Raw genomic sequence first — 12,802 nt, 5'->3', positions numbered from 1 at the left:
TTCCTTTCGGGGTGACATGTACACACTGGTGGCAGCATGCACGTTGAGCAACAGCAGCCAACTGTAAGCAATGCCAAAAAAGCGGATAAAAAACGGCGTAGATGCCCCGCCGCTCCCTATTGATCATGTCCGGAGAAGCTCGCTACGATTGGACGCATGGGATTAAGCCCAAGCACATCGATGTGGTGCCCACAGCCACTGGAAGTTTGACTACGCAAGCCCGCAGCAAGAGGACATCCCTCACGTTTAGGCGCTTGCGACGAGGCAACTGCAACTGCTCCTACCCCATGCTGTGTGATAGCCAGCAATCCAAAGTGCCGCAAGAGATGTCCACCACATTGGCGACCAAGCCGTTAGTCTTGAGCAGCAGAATGTTCACGAGGTGTACGATAAAATTGCAAATCATTTTAGTGAGACGCGGCACTCGCCGTGGCCTCAGGTGGCCCAGTTCCTGGATAGCTTCGAGCCCGAGTCTGTGGTCCTTGACGTCGGCTGTGGCAATGGAAAGTACCTCGGCTGCAATGCCCACATCTTAGCCATTGGATGTGATCGGTCCCAAGGATTGCTCGCAGTCGGACAACAAAAGGGCCAGAACGTCTTTCGTTGCGACTGCCTAAATGTACCCGTGCGCTCGTCCAGCATCGATGGGTGCATTAGCATTGCGGTCATCCATCATCTGGCCAGTGCTGACCGTCGCCTGAGTGCTCTACGGGAGATGGCACGTGTCCTCCGGCCAGATGGCCGGGCTCTGGTCTATGTCTGGGCCAAGGAACAGCGACGCAACAATAGAAAATCCGCCTACCTCAGGCAAAACGAGGCCGTGAACAAGGAACGCACCACCGAGCAGAAGCAGCGACAGAAGCAGCAACATGAACTTGAACAGCGGCCACAAGGTCATGTTTCCCTTCCAGTGCACACCAACCGCACTGAGTTCCAGCAGCAGGACGTCCTAGTACACTGGAAGACCAAGGATGAGCAACGCACCACGTTTCTACGTTACCATCACGTCTTTGAGGAGCACGAGCTGGAGAAGTTAGTGGCCCATGTGCCAGAGGTTGAGCTTATAAAGCTACTACGATCAGGGCAATCATTGTGTGATCTTCAAAAAAATCGCCATCTGCACAGCGAGGCCATGAGTAGTTAATACTTTTACTAAGGGAGAACGACTATTAATATATGTAATTCGTTTATTTGATTTCAAAAATACACATTTACAGGATTTTACTTTTGCTTATTAGCGAATCAAACGTAAACTAGAACTTAGTTAAGATATTGACAATTCCTTAATAGCAAAATTTTGTGTTCCACTGAAGAGTATTTCAACTCAAATATATAGGTACGAGTGCTGGATATATTTACATTTGATTTTTTATACACCTACATATGTAGACTTCAAACGAATTCAATAGCATAGGTCGCAATTGTGTGTTAATGCAAATATAGTAGTAGGTGGATAGTACGGAGATAGTATAAATTTGAGTATCATAACTAATATGTATAGAGACTACCTAAAACGGAGCAAACGTTTGGTATGGTGCTGGTTGGAGCTTCTTCAAGTAATGTTCCTATGTATGTAGTATGTATATTTATAAATCCATGAATAGCTATAGTTCGAGCTACAGAAACGACTACACGATAGAACTCGATTTTAAAAACACGCTTTAAACTCTACATTTAACTATACTTTTAGTTTGCAATAGGATTCATATAACTATGTATTTATAGACTAGTTGACAGTTTCAAACGTTTCGCTTTGGTCGTGGGTAGAGTAGAGTAGAGCAGAGTATGTGTCTGATATGTTAGCAGGTAACATTTGGTCTTAACGCTACGAGCTAGTAGTCTAAGATTTTTCATAAAAATACATACATGCGAGTATGTGGGTGTACGAGGTGTATAAATATATATCTGTGTATGTGTCTAGGTCGCGTGTATAACAGTAGTGGTGCCTAAAGTGGTTGGTTTTTGGCTATATGTATAGGAGAACAATAAAATAGAGTAGTGTTTGACTTATTTCATACATACAACAGCTATGTGCGTCTACAGACTAGGTTAAACCAGAAATTCATCATCATAATCATAATATTTAAAGCCTGATAGTTTACTCGTTTGTTGTTAAAGCTGATTTATCAGTTAAACCTATGTATATAGTACATATTCGTATATAACGCCATATAAAGTTCTACAGGTTCCGATTAATGTAGGTATGTGTATACTTCAGTCGTTGTGGAATATACAAAGCTTTCTTCCCTGGTGACGGGTGATGACCTTTGGTACAGTATTTCTCCTATATCTACTTATACTCCTCCTTCGTTTACATTCTCTCACATCTTTAACCGAAACACTTATTTGAGCAGCTGGCATACTAAGTCCACCTTTTTCGTCTCATTTCTCACATTACAAGATTTGGGGGAGCTGGGGATGTGTCTGGGGTCTGTCTGTGGTGTGTGTTGGCGGTGCTCGGACTGAGTCTCATGTCCAGATGCCTTGAGCGCGCGCTTAGATAAATGTTTCGGTTGCCATTTGTTACAAGCACACCGCCAGCGGCGGCTTCTCAATGGGCGGCGAAGGCCCTGAAACGGAAAGCATTGGCACGGCGCTGATCATCGGCTTGATTATCTTCAGCCCCAATCCCAGGTTCTTGGGGCTGCTATGCGGCGATGAGGAGGCTGTCGACGAGCGCTGGTGCACCAGAACTCGTGGCATGGCCTCGATGGCAAAGCTGGGCGAGGATGAGGCGGAAACTATGGCAGTGGCGTTGGCACTGGCCTGCAGCGGTATATGTACCAGCTCCTCCACCGTCTCCGCCGAGTCATGCGATTCGTGCACAACGGCAGCGCCGTCGCTGTGAATCAGAGCAGCGGTCGAATACGTATCGGCGTCGTCGTCCTGCATGTACGGAGGCGGCGCCTCAAGCGATATGCTGCCCACAATCATGTTGGCCGTGGTGATGGCAGCCGAGCGGGCTAATAGGCTTGTCACAGCTGTGCCCGATGGCTTGGCGTCGTGGATCACCGGGAGACGGAGCAGTTCTCCTCCGGTTTCGCACTCCCTCAGCTCGATGTCGTTGCTGTCCTGTGACAGATTCTGATGCTTGTCGGCGTCGTCATCGGTTCGCCACTGCCGGAGGCTCTTCTACAGGACAAGAAGGGCCTTAGAATTGACTTCGAATAGCTTCATATAGTTACCTTTCTGCAATTGTCCGTGATGTTCTCCGCACTCTTGGCCTTCCGGCAAAGCGCACTCTGGGAGCCGTGGCGGCGCAGGAACTCAATCCAGTCGAATCCGCGACCCTCCGACGACACGAATATGGCCGAATTGATGCGACTCCGTGTGCAGCGCTCAGATATGGATGTGGAGTGCTCCTCGGCCAGCATGTGGATGTGCTGCAATGGAAAGAGTGTCAGTAAGGGCCTCGACAGGGTGGTCCACTGGTTCTGCTCAAGGTTCTTACGCGGCTATTGCAGTGCAACGGTGGGTTTGCGTTGGCACAGTCACTGCTGTCGAACTGCGCCACCAAAGGAGAGCGGAGGAACGCACAGAAAGAAACAGATAGAGAGGTAGGAAAGAGTAGAGAGGAGAAAGTGTCACAGTCTCGCTCGGCAATCGGGGAAAAAGATTTACACACTCAGAACACAGAAACATAAGCCTGGGCACCGGTCGTCCTCACACGGCCATCTGCCACTCGAACAACTGACCTTCAGACCTTCAGAGTCCTACAGCCAGCAAAAGCAACAACAACAACAAGAGCAAGCGAAAAGCGTGGGAGCGGTGGCGGCGACGCCTCTACCTAACAACTACAAAGATACTTTTACGAAGCCAGGGAATGCAGATGCTGTAGCGATTGCCTTTGCGATTGCGATGGTGTCTACGTATGCTGTTAGAGAGGTGAGGAAGTGTGCGGCGCCAGGATCAGATCCATTTCATTGCTACAATTGATAACTGTTCTTCTGTACAGGTGTTTGTGTTTGTTGCATGTGTGTTGGTGTGTTTAGTTGCAGGTGCGATTGGTGGCAGTTGGTGCTTGGCGCTGACTCAAAGCGACGGCAAACACACACACGGGTGCAAGTCGATCGTGCAATTATCGAGATCGTTATCGAAACGAGCGAAACGGTTCTTGCTGCAATCTGAATTTGAATTTGAATTTGTATTTGCATTTCGAAACAAAATCCGTGCACCAAGCTGTTTGTGTGGGAACGACTTACGCTGGCCGGCTCGCTGTAGTTGCTGTGGATGAGCACGGACGAATCGGTGCGTATGGTGTCGCTGGCCACCATACTCTGGTACTTCTGCAACTGCAGGCGGGATGAGCTGCGGCTGACGTCGCGCGAGCCCTCCCGACTGCGATCGGCACAAGAGTAGTGTCGCCGGTACTGGCGCCGCCGTCGTCCTGCGTTGATGGAGGACGAACAGCTGGTTGGCCCACTGGCTCCCATGCTCTGGCCCATGCCGACTGAGCCGAAGCCGGCTGCATTGTAATCAGCGCATGCCAGCGTTCGAGGCAGTGCCGGAGGCGGGCGAAAGTAACTGGGATCGTAGCTGAACTGCCGCCGGCGCCACTGATCGTACTGTCGGTAGTGGCTTAAGAGGCGTCGGCGACGCAGGATCAGCTGCTTCTTGGCCTCGAGTACATCGTTCTCCTCCACAAAGGTCCGCTCCTGCGAGTTCTTCAATATGCTACGCTGCTGGGCGAACTTCCGCTGTTTGCTGGCGCCCGCCTGCAGTGGCAGGATGCGCTGGGGAGGAGCGGACAGCAGGTCCCTTTCCCTCTCCCGTTGCAGCAGATGCTGGTTCTCGTTCTCCTTGCCCAACCCCTCATCGGCATCGGCATCGACATCGACATCGGGTTCCTCCGGCGCGGTGTGGCTGTCCAGGCTGTCCACATTCTGCAGCACACTTGCCCCCACAATCGACTGATTGTCGACGCTGGATCCCCGGAAATACGTGTTGATGGGCGTTCCATGATTATGGCCATGGCCGCGGTGCGCTGGTTGCTAGCTCTCGACATCCGCCTTGTGCAGCAGGGCGAACTGACAGCCGCAGTCGCGCTCCAGCTCCCGTCGCGGATACTGGAAGCAGCGATCGAACAGTCCGCAGCCCTCGCAGCGGGGCAGGCACTGCCGTGAGAGCAACCCAGAAAAACCAAAAGAAGGCGGCAGGCGGCACGAGCAGTGTCGGCAGGGCAGGGCGGGCGAGAGCGAAGTGAAAGTAAGGAACGTTTTGTCAGTGATTTCAGTGGAAAGCTCGAACCTGAACAGCAAAGCTCAAAACCAAAACCAAAACCGCTAAATGCAATAAATATGTATAGTAGTACATCTAGGGAATGTGTGGATAAGACGAGTCAAAGATTGAAGTGTACTGGAATCTGGGTATTGCAGGATGCCTATGGCGACCCGACCTGGGCTCAACGAATCTAAGTGGAATCTAAAGCTAAGATTATGCATTCGCGGCCTTCTTTCGTCGCACGGTATCGATGTTGAGAGACTAGGGTCAGTTCTCTACGGTTAAACGAGGTGGAACGTTGTGAGTTGCTGCGGACACCGCAACTCTACAGTTATACCCGATTCTAAGTCAGCATGCCTCTGTCCGGCAGACACCGCTAATATTGAACGACACGACAAAGAGTGCGTGCGAGAGAGACAGAAAATCAGTCTGAGCGTGACGTCGGGGGCTGCGTAGCCACTGCAAATTGATTTGTTCCTTTTGGCTACAAAAATGATCCGATCTGATCCAGATTCAGCAATCTGATAGATATAGTCATTATCTATGATTCTGCGTTTTTAGTTTTCTCGAATCTGCAATATTGTGGATGCAACAGATTTGCGTCCTATGTGGGGGCGGAAGGGGGTGGGGCGAAATTCTGAGATATACGTTTTATAGTGAGATCTAACAGAAGTGCGGATACCAAATTTGGTTACTCTAGCTTTAATAGTCTCTGAGATTTGTGGATGCCCCAGATTTTCGTCCTTTGCGGGGGCGGAAGGGGGTGTGGGAAATTTGGACACGAAACGGTCAAGGTCCGATATCACAGGACTGTGGATACCAAATTTGGTTGCTCTGGCTCTTATAGGTTCTGAGATCCTTGAACTCATATTTTGCAATTGGCAAAACCGACTATGAAACCTGTGTGTTAGAGAGAGACAGAGCGAGAAAGAATGAAATTGTTTTCTTGATTCTGGCTATAATAATTATACTATCTGGTTGAGATTTTACACTCTAGAACATATAGTCATCCTCTACGATCCTGCGTTTTTGGCTTTATCGTATCTTTAAAAATGTAGATGCCACAGATTTTCGTCCTTTGTGGGGGCGGAAGTGGGCGGGGCGAAGTTTTGAAATATTTTTGTAGCAGTGACATATCACAGAAGTCTGGATCCAAAACATCGTTGCTCTAGCTCTTATAGTCTTTGAGCACTAGGCGCTGAAGGGGACGGACGGACGGACGGACGGACGGACGGACGGACGGACGGACAGACGGACAGACAGACGGGGCTCAATCGACTCGGCTATTGATGCTGATCAAGAATATATATACTTTATGGGGTCGGAAACGATTCCTTCTGGACGTTACACACACCCACTTTTACCACAAATCTAATATACCCCAATACTCATTTTGAGTATCGGGTATAAAAAGCCAAAATCAATACGAAACTAGCAGGTAGCAGGTGCCATTCCTTTTAAGCAAATCATAAGAATAATCTGGAAAGGACCACTATACAGCAGTCTATAAAGTCTGCTGGATAGAGTCCGGAACATCTTCTTGGTTTTCAATTATGGTGGTGGTTGGGAGAAAGCGATCTAAAGTAGGAGGTCAGGGTCAGGTCAGGGGATAGACAAACTCCACGAACAGTTTTTCTGGTGCTGGGGAGCGGGCGGGCGGGCGGGTGCACGAGATAAACGGAAACGGTGTACGTAGTTCTATAAGAGTCAAATGTTTACTTGAGTTTGATGCATAGAAAAAAGCTAATTAAATGCAAAAATATTTTGGTTCATACATATTGCAAGTAGTTTGAAGAATTTGTTAGTTTTGAATACCTTGACAAAGAAATCGGGGTGTAGGTTCTAAAAAGGAAGCATAACAGAAATGAAACATAGATAAGTTCTTCGCGAATATGATGGGATCCACAACAAGACGCGAGCGACTCGAATCTCCGGGGAATCCCACACGTACACACAACCATCCCCAACCATGCCCCCGTCTGGTGTAGCGAAATTCCGTGGATGCGTACCTGATGCGAGTGCTGGCCATTGCAGCCGCCGGCGCTGCACACCCCCGTGCCCGGCACCTTGAGCTGTTCGTGCTTGTAGTCCGGTTGGTAGGGCAGCAGCATCCGGATCTTGCCCCATCGATTGAAGAACAGAGCTATGGCGCCGGCCCACACCATCAGCACGATCAGCACAATGCCGATTTCCACACCGCGTATCTGTTTATAAATCGATTTGATGTGATTATATACTAAAACTCGTTCTTTTGCTGATCTTACAGTGGGCAACTCCCGGGTAATGCTGTGCGTCAATGTGTTGGTGGCCGTGGAGGTCACATCATCGCCAAAGATGCTTCCGTTTCCCGTTGCGTTCCGGCCACTGCCATTGCCATTGCCGTTCCCAAAGATGCCAGGCGAAAAGTCCAGCTCTGTGGTGTTCCTTGGCAGATCTGCAGGCGGAAATATCCCGTTTTTATCTATTTGTGTGCCGATTGAATCTATAAGATACTCACCCAGGGTCCGGAACTTGATTTGGCCACTGCTGCGATACTTCTTGCCCTGCCAGATGGCCGTCACGACCAGGGAGTACTGTGTGCTGGGCAATAGTCGATCCAGGACAATGGCCTCGCTGCTACCGGCAACGTCCTGTACAACCCTGTAACTTAAATTAATTCAATTACCTCTCTCGAATGGCAATGGACGGGGCGGTGAACGGTACGGTAGGATAGTGCATTCTGTATGCGTGTGTGTCTTTTTGCTGCTAATTGACCAACTACAACAAACCCAGGCGTGATATATGAGGCCGGTATGTGTGCGTAATTACAGCATTGGCCAATATTTCACTTTGTCACTTTCCGCCAGAACAGAATACCCCACATGTCCTAGATTTTGCCAATCGAGAGAGCTCACATTACACACCAGAGCCGAGCTGTGTACTGCCTTCTAAATTATCCTGCCCTCTACTCGCCGCCCTGCAAGTGCGTGGCCTGGAAAAGTGGCCAGACCTCGGCTTTGTCTCCCATTACTATGGCCGCCGCCACAACAGTCTGACAAATGATTCATTATTCATACATACTCCATATCGTACATACATACGATGGCAGCTTACACACACTCGTATACCTACACATATATACAACACCAGTACATTTCCATCGCAATGGTGCCCAGAGGAACTAAGAACAAAACAGGAGTTGCGTTGCCCGCATTTCGCTTGTTCCGATTTCAGACAAAACAAAAACAGCGCCATACTCGTACAAGTAAACATTAATGTTAAAAGCCAGGACACCGAAGGGGCACCAACAGCCGACCAATTAAATACAGAAATATATTTAATGGGTATTCTGAAGCTAGAGATCGATCTAGTGCCAAAAGCTAAAGGAGGCCGAGTTTTCGACCATATCCGACCGTAGCCATATCCGTTTGACCATTAGTCAGAAAGGCACCATCTTCAGGCCGATGAAAATGTCTCTGTACGAGTAAGCTGCTTATTCGGCTGATGCCATTTTAAGCAGATAGTCATCTCTTAACCCGTACTGTTGGCTCATTATAGATTAATGAATTACCTCCATCCAGGGGCTAAATACACACACATAATTGATTTGAGATTCTGGGCGGCTGGCTCCACTGACTTTGCACACGTGTCGCATACATTGCCACACAGCTAATAGACTCGAGGCCCCCGGGCAAATGGAAATTGGGCCGTTTTATGCAAACATCAGCCATATGTGACATGGCCAGGCGTTGTCTAAAGTTTCCCAGTTATAGTAAGTTTTCAGCATGTGGCGACGCCTGGGGCAAATCAAGTTTAATCCTCCCCTCTCCGCTCGCTAGTCGCTGTGTGTGGAAGTCGCTTATTATCCACAATTTAAACACACGCCATGGCTTCAATTCTGTTCTGGGCGGATCCCGTACCCTTTGCTTGTCCTTAAATGGCATTAGAAATGCACGTGAATTTCCAGCAGCAGCAACAGCACGAAGGAGTTTTCTCAATTTCATGATGTTCTTTGCTTAGCTTTTCCTTCCTCGCCTCTCACTCGTTGGCAAATTCCTTTTTACTGCCGGCTTGGGCTCTGGCCAAGTTTTATGAGCACTCGCAAAGGTGCACAAAATATTTACTCGCGTATGAATTTCTTTTTTGCTTCAATTTTCATATGTATTTATTTTTTCTGGTTTTATTACTAAATAATCAGTTTACAGGCCAGTGAATCCCATTCGAATGAGTCGTTCGCCCCGATCCCTGTCCATTTCTGGAACTCCACAGTGGCTTTCCGATATGTAAAAACAAACGTGTCACATATGTGGGGTGAAATAACTTATGATGTACAAAGTGCACGCTCCTAAACTTTACTCTAGGCCGGATGTTCCTTCTGTTTCTGTGGGTGGAGTGGTGACATCGGAGGTCTGCTGTCCCTCTAGTCAGAATTTTTAGTTGAGTTTTCCTAGAACAACATGACTTTGAGGGCTTTTCCTATTTGCATGGAATTCGAAATGCAATGAAAATTCCGCATACGCCCCTTTGGACAGTTCCATCAATGTCTAATGAAGAATATCTGCTTATCACGGACGTTCCCAAGACAAATAACTTCTATGGAAAGATAATGGATACAGGGATTAGGCTTAGGGATTACCTCTGCAATACGAGTACCCGTATCGTAGACTATGTGATCCACGTACAAATCAGGTTTACTGTAGGTACATATAGTATGTTCTCCGTTTCTGTCCATGTTGCCATGGACATGCATGTGGTCATCGGAGAGACAGTAGGGGGGAGGCGCACATGCCTTATCTGCTTTGACGTGCCACAAAAGCTACGTGTATGTGTACCTGAAGCACTTTTATGTGGGCCTGGTCCCTGACATTTCAATTTTAATAATGTCAAATTGGCTCTAAAGGAATTGATAACGATAAATGAATATAATCTAGGGCACAGGGATATTTATTGATTGGTGTTCTCCAACTGTCTGCCCCACACCCCCCAGTACCTCCTTCGGTGGGACAGTAATTGTTATTAATTATTATTGTTATTGATAGTGCTTGACATGCTTGGACATATTGAAACTCAACTCGAACCTTTGCCTCTCACAGGACCCATTGTTCGTCAAGAATTTCATAAAACCACTTAGTAATTTGGAGCATGTATGGGACACTGAGAGAAATGGCTTAATAAGTTCTGAAACATAAACAAGGACAACATTCCAACATATAATTTTCGACTTGATTATTTCTTCGAGTGTAGTGGTAAGGTAAAAGTCGCCGCACGAGGGTGTTGGTGAAATAATGTCTAGGACAAAAGTTTAGTTTAGTTTAGAGCCAGAGCCAGAACCAGGGCCAAAACCAGAGCCCGGATCCGTCGACTCACCGTCAACGTGTCTATGTATATACTAATCATACATTATTCACGGCCACAATTTACTCGAAAAACGGTAGGAAGATAGAACTAACAACGAATAGTACACCGCACCGCAACGGCCCGGCCCGGCCCGGCCCGGCCCACCATAATGACTGGCTGACTGACGGAAGTGGGTAATACACCAAAAATCGATACGAAACACAAAAATTAAAAACAAACTCACTTATAAATAATGACCAGTGGAACAAGAAGTCAAAATAAAGTCCTAGTTTTTGTAATACAATTTTTGACATAGGCGTGAACTTTATGGAAGAACAGCAGTGGGGCAATAACTACAACAACATCAATGCTTTGGCATTGGAATAAACGGCAGTAAAAGACAAAAAAAACACGCTTGCACACACACACACACGCAATGTGAGCCGTTAAATTGAAAAACAACAAAAGAACACAGCTTGGCTACTGGTCTGCGCGGACTGTGCGGACTGCAGCAGTCAAAAAGTGAAAAAGTCGAGCACTTAAGTTATTACACGGCATGCCAGCCACCGAACGGTGCTAAAGCCCAGCATTCCCATTCTGTGAGCACTAGTCGGAGCTGAAGTGCTTAGTTTGTAGTCGAAATATGCAGCCCATTCCGGCAATCCACCACTCTCTCTCTCTCTCTCTCTCTCTCTCTCTCTAACTGTTTCACTGTGTGTTCCTGACGCCACGCAGGCGATGAGAAGCAGCAACAGCAACAGCAATCAGCAAGGGAGCAGCAAGTGTGAGAGATGGTGTGAGAGCGGCGATGAGTGCATGGTGATAGTGATGCGGGAGGAGTGGAGTGAAGGCAAGACAGCTGCAGTTGAGCAAAATTATTACGGTAAATCATCGAAAATATTGCATTCGTACGAGAGAGCACGAGAGCGAGTTGCTGGCACACAGCAAGAAAGTCACAAAGAAATGTTCGCTCTACTCTTTACACATAAACACACATTAAATACATATATACCGTATGTATGTATGTATGTACATATGTACTTGATCTACGGCTAACTCCCCTTTTCGGTGCTTCTTCTAGTCAGTTCTTTTATTGGCTTTTGTTTTAAATAACTTTGCTACACGCGGCTTTTGTTTTTCTTTTTGGCCTGCATTCGCGGTCAAATTGGCCTTAACTTTCCTATTTTGTTTTTCTTTGGTTTTTCTTTCTCTGTTGGTTTACTTGGGCCGTTATTTAGCTCATGGCCATATGCCACACAGACACGCAAAGTAACACACTTACACACTTGCACACGCACACACTGCTCTTGACTGACCGCGGCCGCCTCCGGCTCACTCCGCGGCCTGGCCCGCCGGCCCGCCTGTCAATTGCATACAAAATATGTACATATTTTACTTGTTCCCTGCATAAATGCACTTGACTTGCCGCCTCTTCGGCTCTGCCCCCGCACCTTCAGCGCGTCAGTTACATTTGAAGTGTACTCTGGCGTTATTTAGCCTAGTCAAGTGGGTAGATTGAGTTCTTGCTTTGTTAGTGGTACCTACCTGTCGTCTGTCGGCTTGTACGTCACGATGTACTTCTCGATGGGATGTGCCTTCATTTCGATTTGCGTTTGCCATGACACCCGTACCGCAGTGGGCGTCAGAAAGGTTACGGTTATGTTCTCCGGCGTAGCGGGAATGGTGCCTATTATAATAATAATTGCTTGTTATTATCCGATTATCCTTGTAAATTATATGAATACGAGGCACCACAACTACGCAGCTAAGTTTATGTGCCTAAGGAATGGGATAATCAGATAAGCTCAAGTTTAATTGAGAAACTTGAGTAATATGAACTTCTACTTTATGGCTTGCAGTAGGAAAAATACAAAGCCTGATCGTTGCAAGCAAGGGGTTTTCTACTCTTCTACTCTAGGGCTTTCTGTGTGGCAATGCGTCATCTTATATAAATATACCATAGTAACAGGTGCATAAAAAGGCTCGATCAATGAGCATTGAACTATTTCGTCCCGCCCTGCTTATGCCAAATGAAAGTAAGTAACATTTACACCTGTCCCCAGGAATAAAAGAATAATTCACTACAAGATTGCCCTAAATTGTTGTGCACTTGTTTTACTTAAACAGAACTTAGACTTAAACAAGGAATTAACTTAAATTTGAGATGTGTTTCTTTTACTCACCCGCCAGGCAGGCATTAAAAAACAGCACGGCTATGAGTACAAGCATGGTTGCGTATGATTCTGTTCTGTGGCTGTCGCTGGGT

At 47.3% G+C, this 12,802-nt stretch overlaps 1 protein-coding gene and 1 pseudogene across 4 annotated transcripts; one reads left to right on the top strand and one right to left on the bottom strand.

The window, feature by feature from the left end:
• The first annotated feature begins 2 nt into the window (after positions 1 to 2).
• On the top strand, positions 3 to 1,262 carry LOC117189962 (annotated as a pseudogene).
• A 965-nt stretch (positions 1,263 to 2,227) lies between these two features.
• On the bottom strand, positions 2,228 to 12,801 carry LOC117189959. Of its 4 annotated transcripts, XM_033395039.1 has the most exons (9): positions 12,720 to 12,801; positions 12,082 to 12,223; positions 7,718 to 7,866; positions 7,485 to 7,654; positions 7,230 to 7,424; positions 7,036 to 7,062; positions 3,452 to 3,505; positions 3,186 to 3,383; positions 2,228 to 3,132 (listed from the first exon to the last, which is right to left on the bottom strand). In XM_033395039.1, exons 1-9 carry the CDS (start codon positions 12,763 to 12,765, stop codon positions 2,524 to 2,526), a joined length of 1,590 nt encoding a protein of 529 aa, XP_033250930.1. In that variant the 5' UTR covers positions 12,766 to 12,801; the 3' UTR covers positions 2,228 to 2,523. The 4 variants fall into 4 exon arrangements, with proteins under 4 accessions (XP_033250930.1, XP_033250931.1, XP_033250932.1 ...); XM_033395040.1 differs by lacking the exon at positions 7,036 to 7,062; XM_033395041.1 differs by lacking the exon at positions 7,036 to 7,062 and having other exon boundaries at positions 7,718 to 7,860.
• Between the last annotated feature and the right edge of the window lies 1 nt (position 12,802).

This window comes from Drosophila miranda (genome assembly GCF_003369915.1).
Source record: "Drosophila miranda strain MSH22 chromosome Y unlocalized genomic scaffold, D.miranda_PacBio2.1 Contig_Y1_pilon, whole genome shotgun sequence".
Lineage (NCBI taxonomy): Eukaryota > Metazoa > Arthropoda > Insecta > Diptera > Drosophilidae > Drosophila > Drosophila miranda.
The sequence above is the reverse complement of the archived record's forward strand: the minus strand, read 5'-3'. Positions and strand labels throughout refer to the sequence as shown.